This window comes from Heptranchias perlo, chromosome 6 (assembly GCF_035084215.1).
Source record: "Heptranchias perlo isolate sHepPer1 chromosome 6, sHepPer1.hap1, whole genome shotgun sequence".
NCBI classification, from domain to species: domain Eukaryota; kingdom Metazoa; phylum Chordata; class Chondrichthyes; order Hexanchiformes; family Hexanchidae; genus Heptranchias; species Heptranchias perlo.
Genome location: NC_090330.1, coordinates 15774502 through 15794999, shown reverse-complemented (window position 1 = coordinate 15794999; position 20498 = coordinate 15774502). Strand labels below are relative to the sequence as shown.

The following is a 20498-nucleotide window of genomic DNA, read 5'->3' as shown; positions in this document are numbered from 1 at the left end:
AGTGGAGAGTGCTCTCAGTCTGTGGGTATTATGGGAATTAGTGGAGAGTGCTCTCAGTCTGTGGGTATTACGGGTATTAGTGGAGAGTGCACTCAGTCTGTGGGTATTATGGGAACTCGTGGAGAGTGCACTCAGTCTGTGGATATTATGGGTTGTTGCGGTGTTGAGTCAGAGTATTATGGGATGTTGTGTCGGTGAGTATTATGGGATTCGGTGTTGCTGAAATTGTTCCATTTGTTGCCGCTTGCCTGTTGGATACATTTTAACAGGGCCCGGATTCCAGAGCTCCAGGGGAACCTGCGGATCCACAAACACATAACCGGCCCGAGCATATTCCCCCCGCCCCCCCCCCCCCTACACACACACCCTTCGGGACCCGAGCAAACCCCCAAGGCCCAAATTGAACAGCTGGCACCTTTAAAGTTTTTTACTCTGGTGTCTGGATCGTGGAGCTTTCCTTGGCGGTTAGTGGAGGGAGGTGTGGCAAGTCTGAGCACTGGCAGAAGGCGAAGTACAGACAGCGAATGAAGTGGGGGAAAGTCTGGAAGATCATTAACTACCCGTCATTGCAGCAAGGTTGTGTTTAAAAAAAACACTGCTGTAAATTCATGGGGAAGAGCAAGGAGTTCAGTGACCCAGATTGAGCAGCCTTTACGTTTACAGGTAACCTGCAACAAAACCACTTTTAAACTAAAGACTATCTGTTATCCTACTTGGCAGATCTCCAGTGAGCTTCGGTGCTCCTAACAAATGAGCCAGCAGCAACCTTTATAAACGTGAAAAAGCTGCTCTTTCTAAAGGGGCAGTTACTGATTTTTAAAATACTGTTTGGGACAGTAGTCCTCAGTGCAAGACGCTGCCAGGTTTGAAAGAAAAAGAATGAACTTGCATTTATATAAATGGTGCAATTTTAAAGCAGGTGCAGGAACAGAGAGACCTTTGGGTGTATGTATATAAATCTTTGAAGATGGCAGGACAAGTTGAGAAGGCTGTTAAAAAAAGTATTTGTGATCCTGGACCTTATTAATAGAGGCATAGAGTACAAAAACAAGGAAGTTATGCTGAACCTTTATAAAACATTGGTTAGGCCTCAGCTGGAGTATTGTGTTCAGTTCTGGGCACCACACTTTAGGAAGGATGTCAAGGCCTTAGAGAGGGTGCAGGAGAGATTTATTAGAATGGTACCAGGGATGAGGGACTTCAGTTATGTGGAGAGACTGGAAAAGCTGGGGTTGTTCTTAGAGCAGAGAAGGTTAAGAAGAGATTGATAGAGGCGTTCAAAATCATGAAGAGGTTTGATAGAGTAAGTAAGGAGCAAATGTTTCCATTGGCAGAAGGGTCAGTAACCAGAAGACACAGATTGAAGGTGATTGGCAAAAGAACCAGAGGCGACATGAGGAAGCATTATTTTATGTAGCGAGTTGTAATGATCTGGAATGCACAGCCTGAAAGGGTGGAGGAAGCAGATTCAATAATAACTTTCAAAAGGGAATTGGATAAATACTTGAAGGGAAAAGGGCTGTGGGGAAAGAGCAGGGGAGTGGCACTAATTGGATCGCTCTTTCAAAGAGACCTCATAGGCACGATGGGCCAAATGGCCTCCATCTCTGCTGTATCCTACTATGATAACTAGACCATTAAAGTATTTTCTGATTCTGTTCACTTAAATAATTGGTCCGTTGCAGAAAGATTTTGAATTAATCTTACCTCTTTTTATATAAATCCTGAACCAATACCTTCTCGGAAACTAGTTACACATTTACCAGGGTTTAACACTATCTGTAATATTAACGACAGGACAGCAGACCAATAGGTACTGTTTGTTACTCATTTTTTGCCTATAGCTTCTAAGATGGCAAAGAGGAAGCTACTTTTAGATGTTGACTGTGGGCTGGGTGATACCCAAGCAATGGTGATGGTTCTAGCATCTCCCAATGTGCAGATCCTGGGTATAACCTGTTGTCATGGAAACACAACAATTGACAATGTGTGCAGAAACGTGCTTCGAGTACTAAAAGCTTGCCAGAGGACAGAGGTGGGTGGCGGAAATTATGAATAAAGGAGCAGTGTGCTTTGAAAAAACAACCTTTTGTAGTGACGTGAATCCTTTTCAGTGTGGTTTTTACTTATAAAACAGATCTTTTTTAAATTTGTTAATATAAGAACATAAGAAATAGGAGCAGGAGTAGGCCATACGGCCCCTCGAGCCTGCTCTGCCATTCAATAAGAACATGGCTGATCTTTGACCTCAACTCCACTTTCTTGCCCGATCCACTGTCCCTTGATTCCCCTAGAGTCCAAAAATCTATCGATCTCAGCCTTGAATATACTCAACGACTGAGCATTCACAGCCCTCTGCGCTAGAAAATTCCAAAGATTCACAACCCTCTGAGTGAAGAAATTTCTCCTCGTCTTAGTTTTAAATGGCCGACCCCTTGTCCTGAGAGAATACCCCCTAGTTCTAGACTCTTCAGCCAGGGGAAACAACCTTTCAGCATCTACCCTGTCAAGCCCCCTCAGAATCTTTATATGTTTCAATGAGATCACCTCTCATTCTTCTAAACTCCAGAGAGTATAGGCTCATTCTACTCAATCTCTCCTCATAGGACAACCCTCTCATCCCAGGAATTAATCTACTGAACCTTCGTTGCACTGCCTCCAAGGCAAGTATATCCTTCCTTGGATAAGGAGAACAAAATTGTACACAGTATTTCAGGTGAGGTCTCACCAAAGCCCTGAACAATTGTAGTAAGACTTCCTTACTCTTGTACTCCAACCCCCTTGCAATAAAGGCCAACATGCCATTTGCCTTCCTAATTGCTTGCTGTACCTGCGTGCTAACTTTTTGCATTTCTTGTACGAGGACACACAAATCTCTGAACACCTTCGAAATAGTGCCACAGGATCTTCCACGCCCACCCGAGAGGGTATAACATCTCATCCGAAAGACGCCACCACCAACAGCGCAGCACTCCCTCAGTACTGCATTGGAGTGTCAACCTAGATTTGAAAGAGTAGAAGAGATTAATGACTTAAATTAAAACTGGTGATTAGGTGATACCACCCTTGGGTTTTAAAAGCCTTGAATTGTAAGAAGGAAGAACTGATGGAGGTAAATAATTGAGTTTATAATAATCCTTATCTTTCACTTTAATACAAGCTTGTGGGCTTAAGACATAGATGTCTGATTAATAATCTTTATTTATTAAAACACTAATACAAACCCAGCACATCGTAGTACTTTTGAGATTGAGATCAACTATAGTTAGGAAAAAGGAGAAAGCATTCAGAATTGTAAAATATTTAGCAAAGGAACAGGATATGAAAATCTATAAAGAACTGTGAAGAAATTGATGAGATACTTAAGAACATGAGCAAAATATAGCTGAAAACCTAAAGGAGAACCTCTGAGTCAGACAGTCATGGGTTCAAGCCCCATTTCAGAGGCTTGAGTACATAATCTAGGCTGACATTTCAGTGCTGCACGGTCACAGATGCCTTGGCATCCCTCAACCAACCGCTGTAAAAAGATAATCCGATCATTATCTTATGGCCATTTGTGGGACCTTACTGTGTGAAAATTGGCTGCCACGTTTCCCTACGTTGCAGCATTGGCTGTGAAGCACTTTGGGACGCCCTGAAAACATTAAAGTCGCTGGATCAATGCAAGTTCTTCCATTCTTTGCAGGAACTTCAAATGTATTTCATTGTCGGTGAAGCTCTATAGGGCGATCTGAAGTTATGAATGGCACTATATAAGTTCATTCATTCTTAAGTTTTTGCATTGATACAAAAAAAATATACAAACCAATACAAACCACCAGGGGGATGGGCACCAGAATGAAACATTAGAGAGGAGAAACAAGGTGCACAGAGGACAGGGAGAGACGAATAGTATTAAAGAATAGTTCAGAAATGGGAGAGATCAAATGGGGCAGGTGCGAGGCAGTCTAAGATAGGTTTGGTGTGCATGTGCGCAAATGCACGTGGTGTGGTAAATAAGGTTGGTAAGCTGCAGGTTCAAGTCGCCACGTGGGTCTATGATATAGTGGCAATAACAGAGACCTGGCTCAAAGAAGGGGAAGATTGGGTACTTAATATTCCTGGCTACAAGGTATTCAGGAAAGATAGGGAAGGAAAGAAAGGAGGGGGTGGCAGTATTGATGAAAGAAACTATTAAAGCACTGGAAAGGGATGATGTAGTTGAGGGTTCAAGGTCAGAATCTATTTGGTTAGAATTAAGGAACAATAGAGGAGCTATTATGCTATTGGGTGTATACTATAGGCCACCAAATAGTGGGATGGAGATAGAGGAGCAAATTTGCAGGCAAATTACAGAAAGATGCAAGAACTTAATGGGGGATTTCAATTATCCCAACACAGACTGGAATAGTAACAGTGTTAAGGGCAAAGGTGGGGAGGAATTCCTGAAATATATATGAGAACTTTCTTGATCAGTGTGTTTCCAGCCTAACGAGGAAGGAAGCAGTACTGGATCTAGTTCTGGGGGAACAAAGTAGGGCAAGTGGAGCATGTTTCAGTGGGAGAACATTTGGGAAACAGCGATCATAATATCATTAGGTTTAGAATAGTTATGGAAAAGGAGAAAGAACAACCAAGCATAAAAATACTTAACTGGAGGAGGGCGAATTTCAGTGAGTTAAAAAGGGATCTAGCCCAGGTGGATAGGTATGCAAAACAGTAATTGAACAATGGGAGGCCTTGAAGGAGGAGATGGTCTGGGTGCAGAGTAGTCACGTTCCCATGAGGGAGAAAGGAAGGGTATCCAAAGCTGGAGCTCCCTGGATTACTAAAGATACAGAGATTAAAATGAAACAGAAAAAGGAGGCTTATGACAAATGGATGGTTCATAATATAATAGAGAACCAAGCCAGATACAGAAAGTACAGAGGCGATCTAAAAAGGGAATAAGAGGGGCAAAATGAGAGTATGAGAATAGTGGTTAACATAAAAGGGAACCAAAAAGTCTTTTATAAACATATAAATCGTAAAAGGGTAGTCAAAGGAAAGGTGGAGCCGATTAGGGACAAAAAAGAGATCACCTTCTGGAGGCATAGGGTATGGCTGAGCTACTAAATGAATACTTTGCATCGGTCTTCACTAGAGAAGAGGATGCTGTCAATGTAGCAGTAAAGGAGGAGGTTGTAGCGATATTGGATAGGATAAAAACAAATAGAGGAGGTATTTAAAAGGTTGGCAATATTCAAAGTAGAAAAGTCACCGAGTCCAGATGGGATGCATCCTAGGTTATTGAGGGAAGTAAGGATGGAAATTGTGGAGGCTCTGGCCACAATCTCCAATGCTCCTTAGATATGGGGTCATTGCCAGAGGATTGGAGGATGCAAATGTTCTGCCCCTGGTAAACCCGGCAATTACAGGCCAGTCAGCCTAACATCGGTGGCGGGGAAACTTTGAGATAATCTGTAACAAAATGAATTGGTACTTGGAAAAGTATGGGCTAATCAATGAAAGGCAGCATGGATTTGTTAAAGGAAAATTGTGTTTGACTAACTTGATTGAGTTCTTTGATGAAGTAATGGAGAGGGTTGATGAGGGTAATGCGGTTGATGTTGTGTATATGGACTTTCAAAAGGCATTTGATAAAGTACCACATAATAGACTTGTAAGCAAAATTAAAGCCCATAGGATTAAAGGGACAGTGGTAGCATGGATACAAAGTTGGCTAAGGGACAGAAAGCAGAGAGTAGTGGAGAACGGTTGTTTTTCAGACTGGAGGGAAGTATACAGTGGTGTTCCCCAGGGGTCAGTATTAGGACCACTGCTCTTTTTGATATATATTAATGACCTGGATTTGGGTATACAGGGTAAAATTTCAAGGTTTGCAGATGACACAAAACTCGGAAATGTGGTAAACAATGTGGAGGATAGTAACAGACTTCCGGAGGACATAGGCAGACTGGTGAAATAGGCAGACACATGGCACATACAATTTAACACAGAGACGTGTAAAGTGATACATTTTGGTAAGAAGAATGAGGAGAAGCAATATAAACTAAATGTACAATTTTAAAGGAGGTGCTGGAACAGAGACACCTTGGGGTGTATGTACACAAATCTTTGTAGGTGGCAGGACATGTTGAGAAGGCTGTTAAAAAAGCATATGGGATCCTGGGCTTTATTAATAGAGACATAGGGTACAAAAGCAGGGAAGTTATGCTAAACTTTTATAAAACACTGGAGTATTGTTCAATTCCACCTTTAGGAAGGATGTCAAGGCCTTAGAGAGGGTGCAGAAGAGATTTACAAGAATGATACCAGGGATGAGGGACTTCAGTTATGTGGAGAGACTGGAGAAACTGGGGTTGTTCTCTTTAGAGCAGAGAAGGTTAAGAGGAGATTTAATAGAGGTGTTCAAAATCATGAAGAGGTTTGATAGAGTAAAGGAGAGATTGAGTAGAATGGGCCTGTACTCTCTGGAGTTTAGAAGAATGAGGGGTGATCTCATTGAAACATATAAGATTCTGAGGGGGCTTGACAGAGTAGATGCTGAGAGGTTGTTTCCCCTGGCTGGAGAGTCTGGAACTAGGGGGCATAGTCTTAGGATAAGGGATCGGCCACTTAAGACTGAGATGAGGAGGAAATTCTTCACTCAGAATAACAAGAAACTGTTTCCAGTGGCAAAAGGGTTGGTAATCAGAGATCACAGATTGAAGGTGATCGGCAAAAGAACCAGAGGCGACATGAGGAAATATTTTTTTACGCTGCGAGTTGTAATGATCTGGAATGCACTGCCTGAAAGGGTGGCGGAAGCAGATTCGATAATAACTTTCAAAAGGGAATTGGATAAATACTTGGAAGGGAAAAAATTTGCAGGGCTATGGGGAAAGAGCAGGGGAGTGGGATTAATTGGATAGCTCTTTCAAAGAGCCGACACAGGCATGATGGGCCAAATGGCCTCCTGTATTGTATCCTACCATGATATTATGATAACTAGACCATTAATGTATTTTCTGATTCTGTTCACCTTAATAGTTGAACGGTCCGTTGCAGAAAGATTTTAAATTAATCTTACCTCTTTTTATATAAATCCTGAACCAATACCTTCTAGGAAACTAGTTACACATTTACCAGGGTTTAACACTATCTGTAATATTAACAACGGGACATCAGACCAATAGGTACTGTTTTAAACTCAATCTTACTCATTTTTTGCCCATAGATTCTAAGATGGCAAAGAAGAAGCTACTTTTAGATGTTGACTGTGGGCTGGATGATGCCCAAGCAATGGTGATTGCTCTAGCATCTCCCAATGTGCAGATCCTGGGTATAACCTGTTGTCATGGAAACACAACAATTGACAATGTGTGCAGAAACGTGCTTCGAGTACTAAAAGCTTGCCAGAGGACAGAGGTGGGTGGCGGAAATTATGAATAAAGGAGCAGTGTGCTTTGAAAAAACAACCTTTTGTAGTGACGTGAATCCTTTTCAGTGTGGTTTTTACTTATAAAACAGATCTTTTTTCAATTTGTTAACATAAGAACAAAAGAAATAAGAGCAGGAGTAGGCCATACTGCCCCTCGAGCCTGCTGCGCCATTCAATAAGATCATGGCTGATCTTTGACCTCAACTCCACTTTCCCGCTCAATCACCATATCCCTTGATTCCACTAGAATCCAAAAAACTCTCAGCCTTGAATATACTCAATGACTGAGCATCCACAGCACTCTGGGGTAGAGAATTCCAAAGATTCACAACCCTCTGAGTGAAGAAATTCCTCCTCATCTCAGTCTTAAATGGCTGACCCCTTATCCTGAGACTATGCCCCCTAGTTCTAGACTGTCCAGTCAGGGGAAACAACCCCTCAGAATCTTATGTTTCAATGAGATCACCTTTCATTCTTCTAAACCCCAGAGAGTATAGGCCCATTCTATTCAAGCTCTCCTCATAGGACAACCCTCTCATCCCAGGAATTAATCTAGTGAACCTTCGTTGCACCGACTCTAAGGCAAGTATATCCTTCCTTAGATAGGGAGACCAAATCTGTACACAGTACTGCAGGTGTGGTCTCACCAAAGCCCTGTGCAATTGTAGCAAGACCTCCTTACTCTTGTACTCCAACCCCCTTACAATAAAGGCCAACATGCCAGTTGCCTTCCTAATTGCTTGCTGTACCTGCATGCTAATTTTCTGTGCTTCTTGTACGAGGACACCCAGGTCTCTCTGAACACCAACATTTAATAATTTCTCACCATGTAAAGTTATTCTGTTTTTCTATTCTTCCTACCAAAGTGAATAACCTCACATTTCCCCACATTATACTCCATCTGCCACCTTCTTGCCCACTCACTTAACCTGTCTATCTCAATTTGCAGATTCTTTGTGTTCTCTTCACAGCTTACTTTCCCACCTAGCTTTGTATTGTCAGCAATCATGGATGCATTACACTAGGTCCTTTCATCTAAGTCATTAATATAGATTGTAAATAGCTGAGGCCCAAGCACTGATCCTTGTGGCACTCCACTAGTTACAGCCTGCCAAGCCGAAAATGACCCGTTTATCCCTACTCTCTGTTTTCTGTCCATGCTAATATATTACCCCCAACCCCATGAGCCCTTATGTTGCATAACAACCTCTTGTGTGACACCTTATCAAATGCCTTTTGAAAATCCAAATATACGACATCCACTGGTTCCCCTTTATCTACCGTGCTAGTTACATCCTCAAAAAACTCTCGCAAATTTGTCAAACACTATTTCCCTTTCATAAATCCGTGTTGACTCTGCCTAATCATATTATGATTTTCTAAGTCTCAGGATGTGGGCAGTGCTGGCAAGGCTGGATTTACTGCCCATTCCTAGTTGCCCTGAAAAAGTAGCAGTGGGCCTTCTTGAACTGCTGAAGACTTTGAGATGATGGTGCTCCCGCAGTGGTGTTAGGCAAGGAATTCTAGGACTCTGACCCGATGACGATGAAGGAACATAGGAACAGGAGAAGGCCATTCAGCTCCTCGAGCCTGTTCTGCCATTCAGTTAGATCATGGCCGATATGTACCTCAATTCCATTTACCTGCTGTTGCTCCATGCCCTTAGATACCCATGCTTAACAAAATTGATTGTTTGATTGTACAGCAATTAAATATTTATCTCTATTGTTGATTTGACTTCAATACTAAATTATGATTATTAGATGAATTTAATTTGCTTTCTATTAGTTACTTTCCTATTGCTCAGTATAGTATATTTAGCCTGGCATGTCTGTTTACTTATTTAAAGCTGATAGTTTTTGCCCTTGCCTCTTGTGCATTAATTTTATTTTCAAGTTTAGTAGCCCCATAATCTACTATATTGCTAAATATTAAAACATGAATAAATAGAATCATAGAATCATAGAAGTTACAACATGGAAACAGGCCCTTCGGCCCAACATGTCCATGTCGCCCAGTTTATACCACTAAGCTAGTCCCAATTGCCTGCACTTGGCCCATATCCCTCGATACCCATCTTCCCCATGTAACTGTCCAAATGCTTTTTAAAAGACAAAATTGTACCCGCCTCTACTACTGCCTCTGGCAGCTCGTTCCAGACACTCACCACCCTTTGAGTGAAAAAATTGCCCCTCTGGATCCTTTTGTATCTCTCCCCTCTCACCTTAAATCTGTGCCCCCTCGTTATAGACTCCCCTACCTTTGGGAAAAGATTTTGACTATCGACCTTATCTATGCCCCTCATTATTTTATAGACTTCTATAAGATCACCCCTTAACCTCCTACTCTCCAGGGAATAAAGTCCCAGTCTGTCTAACCTCTCCCTGTAAGTCAAACCATCAAGTCCCGGTAGCATCCTAGTAAATCTTTTCTGCACTCTTTCTAGTTTAATAATATCCTTTCTATAATAGGGTGACCAGAACTGTACACAGTACTCCAAGTGTGGCCTCACCAATGCCCTGTACAACTTCAACAAGACATCCCAACTCCTGCATTCAATGTTCTGACCAATGAAACCAAGCATGCTGAATGCCTTCTTCACCACCCTATCCACCTGTGACTCCACTTTCAAGGAGCTATGAATCTGTACTCCTAGATCTCTTTGTTCTATAACTCTCCCCAACGCCCTACCATTAACGGAGTAGGTCCTGGCCCGATTCGATCTACCAAAATGCATCACCTCACATTTATCTAAATTAAACTCCATCTGCCATTCATCGGCCCACTGGCCCAATTTATCAAGATCCCGTTGCAATCCTAGATAACCTTCTTCACTGTCCACAATGCCACCAATCTTGGTGTCATCTGCAAACTTACTAACCATGCCTCCTAAATTCTCATCCAAATCATTAATATAAATAACAAATAACAGCGGACCCAGCACCGATCCCTGAGGCACACCGCTGGACACAGGCATCCAGTTTGAAAAACAACCCTCGACAACCACCCTCTATCTTCTGTCGTCAAGCCAATTTTGTATCCAATTGGCTACCTCACCTTGGATCCCATGAGATTTAATCTTATGTAACAACCTACCATGCGGTACCTTGTCAAATGCTTTGCTGAAGTCCATGTAGACCACGTCTACTGCACAGCCCTCATCTATCTTCTTGGTTACCCCTTCAAAAAACTCAATCAAATTCGTGAGACATGATTTTCCTCTCACAAAACCATGCTGACTGTTCCTAATTAGTCCCTGCCTCTCCAAATGCCTGTAGATTCTGTCCCTCAGAATACCCTCTAACAACTTACCCACTACAGATGTCAGGCTCACTGGTCTGTAGTTCCCAGGCTTTTCCCTGCCGCCCTTCTTAAACAAAGGCACAACATTTGCTACCCTCCAATCTTCAGGCACCTCACCTGTAGCGGTGGATGATTCAAATATCTCTGCTAGGGGACCCGCAATTTCCTCCCTAACCTCCCATAACGTCCTGGGATACATTTCATCAGGTCCCGGAGATTTATCTACCTTGATGCGCGTTAAGACTTCCAGCACCTCCCTCTCTGTAATATGTACACTCCTCAAGACATCACTATTTATTTCCCCAAGTTCCCTAACATCCATGCCTTTCTCAACCGTAAATACCGATGTGAAATATTCATTCAGGATCTCACCCATTTCTTGTGGTTCCGCACATAGATGACCTTGTTGATCCTTAAGAGGCCCTACTCTCTCCCTAGTTACCCTTTTGCCCTTTATGTATTTGTAGAAGCTCTTTGGATTCACCTTTGCCTGATCTGCCAAAGCAATCTCATATCCCCTTTTTGCCCTCCTGATTTCTCTCTTAACTCTACTCCGGCAATCTCTATACTCTTCAAGGGATCCACTTGATCCCAGCTGCCTATGCATGTCATATGCCTCCTTCTTATTTTTGACTAGTGCCTCAATCTCCCTAGTCAAAACTTAGCTTTTATTCCTTAGGTTCCGCCACTCCCTCCTCTGTGTTAGCTATGATGTTACTTTTTCAAATATTTCATTCCGTTTGCTGCCAATGCTGGCATTCTCCACTTGCTTTTGCTCTCTCTGGACCTTTCCCGCAATGCTCCACTCAGATTCCCCGCACTGTATTTAAATGCTCTATCTGGGCCTTTCCCGCGATGCTCCACTCTATCGGGACGGGGTCTGACTTGGAGGGGTACTTGGAAGTGTCGATGTTTCCACAACGTTGCTGCTCTTCTCCCTCTTGATGATAGAGGTTTCAGGGGAAGGAAGTGTTGTTGAAGTAACCTTGGTGCGTTGCTGCAGTGCATCCTGTAGATTGACAAATGGTCATAGATAGCTTTATCACCTGACACACACACAGGTCACGAGAGATAACGAAATCAAGGAAATAGCCAAGGGTGTGGTTGAGGGAGGGCAGGGGAGCAGTGAAATCGGAAGAGGAGGAACTAGGGGAACTCAAGTGCAGGTTTAAGTCACCAAGGAATGAGCAATTGCTTGCTAGGGATCAGGTCCTTTAAGCACTGAACCTGCAGAGGGAGACTCACTTAAAAAGGACAATTTTTGTTGGTTTTGTGGGCCTTGTTTTGTAGTGTTTGCTGGAGTTGTTGATGCAGTGAAATTTTGCACCTGTGGGCTGACAATTGGTTGATTACATATTGTAATATTTTATTGTAACATTAAGGTACCAAGTATCCTGAGTGTAACAATTTGTTTGATCCGTGCAATACAAGGCACCTAGAATTGGGGGTGGTGGGGGGCGGGAGGGGGAGAGGGGAAGGTCCTCTATTTATGACCAGGACGTGTCACTGCTAATCCCTGCCACACCTGTGTAACCTGAATTCCCAGCGTACATTTGCGTGCATATTTTGCCGACCGCTCTGGACCTGGGCCCATTACTTGTATTTCCCATTTTTTTCCTTTCTTGGATGCTGCTCTCCTGCCTCCTCCCCTTCTCATTGCCTAGTCATACCACTTTTCTCCCAACTTGGGTATTTTCCTCCTCCAAACACTACCCCAACTACTTTGCCTTTCTACTCCTGCTACCATCCCAGACTTGTATACCCCCTTGGATAAGCTCTCAGCTACCCTCTGTGCCTCTCTTGGGGGTTCCGTGGGATCCTCTCAAAGGGCCCATCAAGGTACCCGTCACTGCCTCCTAACAAGCAGCAACCCCAAATGTCCCATCCCCCACTTGCTGACCTTCCTGCCAAGTGCACGTTCTGGAGGTGCTAATGTCTCCATGCTCCTTCTCGATCCGCTCACCCCACCCACCATTGCCTCCTTGGACTCTGCCAGCAGATCAATCATCACTGCCCCTCTCCGCTTTTTCCTCCAGAATGTCCGTTCACTCTCAAACAAGGCCCTTACCATCAATAATCTTATTGTGGATGATTGCATTGACATCTTGGTTTTGACTGAAATCTGGTGCACGCGTGGTGGCATCTTGTCCCTTACTGAAACCTCACTTCCTGACTATACTTTGCACCAATTGCTCCCCCCAAACTGCTACGGTGGCAATATGGTCCTTGTCATCAAATCACACGTTGGTCTCTCCCCCGACTCATCTGGTACTTTCTCCTCCTTTGACCACCTCACTTTGTTACGCTCCTCTCACCTTTCCTTTAAAATCCTTGTTGTCTACCACCCCCTGAAACCCCACCACAAACCTCACCGAGATATCCTCCCTACTTTTCTGCCTCAGACTCTGCACTCTGACTCCCCTTGTCCTCTCTCCTCTGAATTCAATGACTTCCTATTCTCCTTAAGCCTCTCTCTTCATATAAACTCTCATGGCCATCTCCTTGACGTTGCCAGCTCCCGTGGCCTCTACTCCTATCACAGTCGAGGCCAACTCGACCATTTCCTTGTATCCCTCATCACCCACACCCCCCTAACCCCTATTGTGACTTTGATTAGGGCCATTTCAGTTTTTTAGCAGGGGAAAAAACCTGATGGATAGATTCAAACATGGAGTTGTAGTGAACTATGGAGACAGCTTTGGGTGGCGACAACACGTTCCAGAAGTTTGGAGAGGAAAGGGAGGTTGGAGATGGGTGGCAGTTTGCATGGGTTGAGGGTGGGTTTTTTGAGGAGGGGGTGATGATGGCAGTTTTGAAAGAAAAGGTTTCTGTTGGTTTGATTTCAAGTAGGGATGGGTAATAAATGCTAGCCTTGCTGACGACGTCCGTATCCCGAGAGTGAATGAAACTTCAGCTGCTATTAAATCTTTTTTTTCAATTATTTTTTCTCATAAAAATTCTTAAAAACAAATACTTTCCATTTAATCAGAGCTTTAATTGTCAAACTCTGGAAGCATTTCAAAAAATGAATTGCTTTATGGAGTGTAGTAATTGTTGCTTCGTAGGCAAATGCATCAACCTTTCGGCACACAGAAAGATCCCACAAAAAACAATAAGATGAATGGCCAGTTCATCAATTTTTTGGTGATATCGATTGAGGGGAAATTGTTGGTCAGGGCACTGTCACAACTCACTGCTCTTTGAGTAGTGCAGTGGGATCTCCAACATTCAGAAGGTTCACTCGGTTAATCCCGGGGATGAGGGGGTGGACATATGAGGAGAGGTTGAGTAGATTGGGACTCTACTCATTGGAGTTCAGAAGAATGAGAGGCGATCTTATTGAAACATATAAGATTGTGAAGGGGCTTGATCGGGTGGATGCGGTAAGGACGTTCCCAAGGATGGGTGAAACTAGAACTAGGGGGCATAATCTTAGAATAAGGGGCTGCTCTTTCAAAACTGAGATGAAGAGAAACTTCTTCACTCAGAGGGTAGTAGGTCTGTGGAATTTGCTGCCCCAGGAAGCTGTGGAAGCTACATCATTAAATAAATTTAAAACAGAAATAGACAGTTTCCTAGAAGTAAAGGGAATTAGGGGTTACGGGGAGCGGGCAGGAAATTGGACATGAATTTAGATTTGAGGTTAGGATCAGATCAGCCATGATCTTATTGAATTGCGGAGCAGGCTCGAGGGGCCGATTGGCCTACTCCTGCTCCTATTTCTTATTTTCTTATGTTCTTATTACATCCACTTGAACAGGTATTTCAACCCATTATTTGTATGTTGTTCTATACAATAAACACAATCAAATCAAATGTGTAATTTTAAAAAAGACTTTTCCCGCTTGCAGATTCCTGTGTTCCGGGGTACATGTAGTTCCCTCCTTGGACAGCATTTGGATTCTTCGACTTACCATGGAAAGGACGGGCTGGGTGATGTTCCAGACCCTAATGCTCCAGGACTGGAACACTCGCAAACTGAGCATGTGGTGAATGCCATGATATGGATAGTCACCGAGCATAATGGTCAGGTGAGGTGTGCAGGCTTTCGGAAAAAGAAAAACCTAGTGGTCGGTGGGAATCTTATAAAGAATACTGATACTGAAACAAATCCAATAGAAGCGGGATAAGCGGACATCTGAATCGATCTTAAAATGTTGGCTGTTTAGTTGCAGTTATTACGAATAAATTGCTTCATCAGGCAGCATCCTTAACATTCAATATTTGAATTAGGTGACCAAATCTGAGACTATGAATGCAGTTAGTTTGTATTATTGTGTGGTATTGGGCTAATAACCAGCCATGTTGACGGTCAATTTATGGAGATTCCAAATCCCGTTCAAACTCCTGTCAATTATATATTTTGGCTACCTGTTTTGACATCTTAATTGTGCTTTATAGAGGCAGGTGTGTATGTTAGCAGTGTGTACTACCACAACAGATAAACGTGTTAAGATTTGACCAATTTGTGAGTTTTTTTGTAACATTTTCTAAAATTTATCTGAACTAAATTTGAAAAATAATTTTAGCCCTGCTTTTGATATTATAGGAAATATAACAACAACAACTACTTGCATTTATATAACATCTTTAACGTAGTTAAAACGTCCCAAGGCGCTTCACAGGAGCATTATATAGATCCCTGCTGCTGGCGCTTACAGTTGTGCTTCCCTAGTTTGGAGGACAGGTTGGTTCAGGCAGTGGACTTCACATCCTGTAAGCAGTGATTTGATGCCAATAGGTTTTATATGGGGCATGGCTTGTGCCAGGGTTGCATCTAACGGACATAGGTTCCTATGGACGGATGAAGAAGATGGTCCAAAAGCCCTTCCTTTTATCTGTTATCTTAGTGGTGAACAACGGGTTTAGCATCATCAATGAGAACAAGCAAGTTCAAATATTAGGACCAGAATTTAAGCTTGAGAAAAAATAACTCTGAATACAAAACTGATCTTTAGTAAATTGAATGTGTGATATAAACAGCAAAATTGTACATTTAAGTTTCACAATACTAGCCCACTGTAACTTTTAATATGTCACTGCTACTATGCAATGTAACTTTTTATTATCTTGTAGATCTCTCTTGTGGCTATTGGTCCCTTGACCAATTTAGCTCTGACAATTAAAATGGACCCCACATTCTCTACAAAGCTGAAACATTTGTATATCATGGAGGAAATATGGAAGGTATGCCATAATAGGCTGGTTTATTCAGCACGTCTGTAATTCAACACTGAATATTACAGAGTATAATTAAATATTCAGCCCTTCTTAAAAAAAAATTAATTGCTGGCACTACGGAATAAATCAACATTAATCGAAACGTGTTTTTATTGTTCAAAAATGGTGCTAGGCAGGTTATTGTTTTAAAAAGATTGTATACTGACAAGATTTATTAAGAAACTAATCTTTTCATTCTAATTATATTCTGTAAATATAATACATGAATTCATATTTTCATTGATGTGAAATTTAGTGAGCTACCTCAATTATGATTCAACCTCCTTCTTTCTAACAAATTGCATTTATGTAGCACTTATATTTAGATGAAAGGAGTTCCAGATGTGTTTCTCATGCTCAAAGCAAAATAGTCCACTCCTGTATGCACTCCTCACTCCCTGTGAACCGAAACGTGACCTTATCCACAAAGTAATCTGAGAGCGGGTAGTCAAGGTGAACAATGAATCCTTCTATTGATGGATATCACATAGGACTTCCACTACATCTCCTGTCATTTCAGGAGATGGTGAATATTAGCCATGCCACATAGTTTTTAAGAAGCTAGACTATTCAGATAAACCAGCTAGATGAGGTCCTTTCAATGCATCCTTGCAGAACTTGAGATTAAACAAATGCCTTACAGAGAGAAGCGCGAGATAATAGTCTGATGCTTTAGTGAATCGACGGGATACAGTCCCAGCTGTATGTTTACAGAATTGTCTTTTGTCTCTGCATTCACAGGCCAGACACACACACACAAGACTAAAAGTTGCCAGTACTGAAACATTTATGCTCAGGGTTGCTGTGTCATCCAAAAACAATCTATCCTGATGAGATTTTCAGGGCAAATAAACTTTTTATAATTATATATACCCTTTTTTTATTTTTGTGCTCACTAAGGTGAGGGATGTTAGTGCTGGACAATGGAACTCTTCCCATCTGAGACACCCAGGGATAAATTTTAACCCAAGGAACAGGTGGGTTGGGGGTGAGTGGGAGGTAAAAATTGTAACATATAACACCCGACCCCAACCCGCCTCCAAACCGCCCACTTCCGGTTTTAACGGAGACGGGTGGAGGGGTGAACGACCAATTGGCTCTCAGGAGGCAGGTTAGTTAGTAAAATCTTTTAAGGAGGCTGCGGGCCTCCATTTTAATAGTTTTTTTAATTTTAGCTTTTCTGGACCGGGATTCTCAGGCCTTCCGCTTCACGCAACGTAACAGGAGGTGAGAAGGCCCAGATCAATAGGTGAGTGCCTTCACTGCACTGCTAGTGGAGCAGGACTGTTTTCATCAGGCCCAACAACCCTACCTGTCGCGATCCCACACACACGATTAGGCGACTCTGACTCATTTCCCCCACCCTGCGGTCTCCGACCCTCCCCTCCCCCCCCCCCCCCCCCACCGCTGTCACCGACCCGTCCCCTCCCCCCCCCCGGCACGGTCTCCAGCCCACCCGCCCCCCATCCCGGCACGGTTTCTGATCCGCCCGCCCCACGCCCCCCGCGGTCTCCGACCCACACCTCCCCGGCATGGTCTCCGACCCGCCCGCCCCCCACCGCGTGGTCTCCGACCCGCCCGCCCCACGCCCCCCGCGGTCTCCGACCTGCCCCCCCAACTCAGCGAGTTGGCTTCAAGCAGTCATGCTGCTTTCTAATGAAGATGCAACTTCCATTTTGAGTCGCATATTTAATAAGAATTAAACTAAAAAAAAATCACACCAAAGAAAAAAATAAATCATAGACGAAAATTCCAGAGCTTTTTACAACCTTTTTGTCCCGATTTTGTAGATAGCTTGATAAACTTACTTTCATTCAGGCTGTATTTGTTGCAGACTGCTCAGGATTCAGAAAGTTCTGCTGGAATGAGGTTCACGAAGGTTTTGCTTTATTTTCAGCCAGAGGGAACACAACGGTCTGTGGGGAGTTCAACTTTGCAACAGACCCAGGAGCAGCTTCCATTGTCCTGAATCAGTTCGTCTGTCCAACGTATATAGCCACGTGGGAGTACACTAAACATTATTCACTGCCTTAGCTTTTAAAAAATTCATTCATGGGAAATGGACGTCACTGGCAAAGCCAGCATTTATTGCCCATCCGTAGTTCCCCTGAGAAGGTGGCGGTGAGCCTCCGCCTTGAACTGCTGCAGTCCGTGTGGTGAAGGTTCTCCCACAATGTTAGGTAAGGAGTTCCAGGATTTTCACCCAATGATGATATAGGAACATGTCCAAGTCAAGATGGTGCATGACTTTTTTATTCGTTCATGGGATGTGGGCGTCACTGGCGAGGCCGGCATTTATTGCCTATCCCTAATTGCCCTTCTGAAGGTGGTGGTGAGCTGCCTTCTTGAACCGCTGCAGTCCATGTGGTGAAGGTTCTCCCACAGTGCTGTTAGGTGGGGAGTTCCAGGATTTTGTCCCAGTGACGATGAAGGAACCTAGAGTTGATAGTGTTCCCATGCACCTTATCTTTCTAGGTAGTAGTGGTCACGGGTTTAGGATGTGCTGTTGAAGAAGCCTTGGCGTGATGCTGCAGTGCATCCTGTAGATAGTACACACTGCGGCCACAGTAGGCCGGTGGTAGAGGGAATGGGTGTTTAAGGTGATGGATGGGCTGCCAGTCAAGTGGGCTGCTTTGTCCTGGATGGTGTTCAGCTTCTTGAGTGTTGCAGTTGCACCCAGCCAGGCAAATGAAGAGTATTCCATCACAATCTTGACTTGTGCCTTGTAGATGGTGGGGAGGTTTTGGGGAACCAGGAGGTGAGCCACTTACCACAGAAACCCCAGCCTCTGACCTGAAGTAGCTGCTATGTGGCTGATCTAATTGTGTTTCTGGTGAATGGTGACCTCCAGAATGTTGATGGTGGGGGACTCTACGATGTAATGCCACTGAATACCATGGGGAAGTGGTTAGGCTCTCTCTTGTTGAAGGTGATCATTGCTTGGCACTTGTGTGGCACGAATGCTATTTGCCACTTATCAACCCAAGGCTGGATCTTGTCCTGGTCTTTCTACATGCAGGCATGGACTGTTTCATTATCTGAGGAATTGTGAATGGAGCTGAACACTCCAATCATCGAACAGCCCCATTTCTGACCTACTCTCATTTAGGCTTTATTTGCTATAGATTGCTCAGGATTCAGAAATGTTTAAAGTTCTGCTGTAATGAGGTTCATGAAAGTTTTGCTTTATTTTAAGCCATAAGTCTTATGTTTAAAAAAAAATTTTCTTTAGCATCGAATGTTTTTGATTGAAATAATTTTAAATTAATTAAGTTGTATAGGTAAAACTGTGGTGTAATTGTTGCTTTGTCATATTTTTTAAATGGTTTTTTTTTTGACAAGAATATAGTCATAGTAAGGCACATTTATGTAGCTGGAATTGCTTCGCGAATAGGGGCGATCACTATTCTTTTGTGTCCATTACAGGAGTTTTTTCATGAGTGGGTAAATCAAGGACACAGTGAAAAATATGCTAAGGTCAAGTAAGGCAGTCACATCTTCAAGCAAAGTTTGTGTCCTGTGATTCTTTTGCAATGGCAGCTGCTATTGATGAGTGTTGTTACTGAATATATGCAATGTGGAGTAAGCGTCAAGTTACTGGGATCACTGACTAGAGGGATGATGGTCCTGGATACACTCGACCTACCAAAAAAACAAAATCGAGCTTTTGTTATGACAAAATGTGATATTGAGAAGTTTAAGCAGCTCATGATGTCTGCTCTGAAATAGACAGCAAGAGGGTTTAATAGTGATTGTAAAAAGAATATTGAACACCAGCATCAGTATATTTTATGAGTGTATAATGCAGCTTTTAAAGATTAGCAGCAACAATTGCCTCCTATTAATTTGCTAGGGTGGACAGGTTGAGCTCACGAAGAATAAAAAATGGTATAAAAAAACTCAAAATAATTAAAATTTGTTATGTAAACTGTTGACTTTACACAGCCAAGATATAAGGATTCTGTCAATTGTTTGTGTTGCTACTCCATCTATAGATCCCATCGACAACAGCATCTGCTAGTATAACATATAAATCTCTAATCATAGACATGTGCACCAGAATCCTACTCTCAGAAAAGAGATATGCAGCTTCCAATTCAGTTACACATTTAGTTACATATATGGTTTGGGTGAGGAAAGGGAAGAAATAACTCCTATCATCACCTTATCAGCTATCTCAAATTACTTTTGAAGATCTGAAGATATTTGAGGGAAGAATTTTGGCCTGGAGACAGGGAGAACTCTTTTTCAAATAATGCCAGGGAATCTTTTATAGCCAACTGAAAATGCAGACAAATTGTGGATTAACACCTCATGCAAAAGATGGCACTTGAAGCTGAAAATTGTATTGAATAAATTTCATAAGTATCCAAGCGCAGTACTGAGGGGAGGGCTGAGTTGTTGACTGTGCTGGGCATTGCATGAGTCATTAAACAGAGGTCCTGTTTTTAAGAACGCAGGAAAGTATGGACTAAGAAAAAGCCATTCAAATTTGATTGGTTTTCTTTCATTCCGTACTTTTAGTATCAATAGACCCAGAACTTTCCGTCCATCCATTCATTTTTAAAAT

General features: G+C 42.8%; 1 protein-coding gene across 3 annotated transcripts; it reads left to right on the top strand.

Annotated features, from left to right (window-relative positions):
• Nucleotides 1-229: 229 nt before the first annotated feature.
• LOC137322770 (uncharacterized) lies at nt 230-19585 on the top strand. Of its 3 annotated transcripts, none has more exons than XM_067985801.1 (7): nt 230-663; nt 7202-7392; nt 14560-14739; nt 15785-15895; nt 17104-17177; nt 17826-18108; nt 19355-19585. In XM_067985801.1, exons 2-6 carry the CDS (start codon nt 7210-7212, stop codon nt 17941-17943), a joined length of 666 nt encoding a protein of 221 aa, XP_067841902.1. In that variant the 5' UTR covers nt 230-663; nt 7202-7209; the 3' UTR covers nt 17944-18108; nt 19355-19585. The 3 variants fall into 3 exon arrangements, with proteins under 3 accessions (XP_067841902.1, XP_067841904.1, XP_067841903.1); XM_067985802.1 differs by lacking the exon at nt 230-663 and adding an exon at nt 2641-2716; XM_067985803.1 differs by lacking the exon at nt 19355-19585 and having other exon boundaries at nt 17826-19317.
• The last annotated feature ends 913 nt before the right edge of the window (nt 19586-20498 follow it).

What these genes read in the sequence shown, in the direction of transcription:
- LOC137322770 (XM_067985801.1), top strand. Translation starts at nt 7,210, where the DNA reads ATGGCAAAGAAGAAGCTACTTTTAGATGTTGACTGTGGGCTGGATGAT. An exon ending in AAGCTTGCCAGAGGACAGAG is followed by an intron (nt 7,393 to 14,559) that starts GTGGGTGGCGGA and finishes TCCCGCTTGCAG; the next exon opens with ATTCCTGTGTTCCGGGGTAC. An exon ending in TCATGGAGGAAATATGGAAG is followed by an intron (nt 15,896 to 17,103) that starts GTATGCCATAAT and finishes TTTTAATTTTAG; the next exon opens with CTTTTCTGGACCGGGATTCT.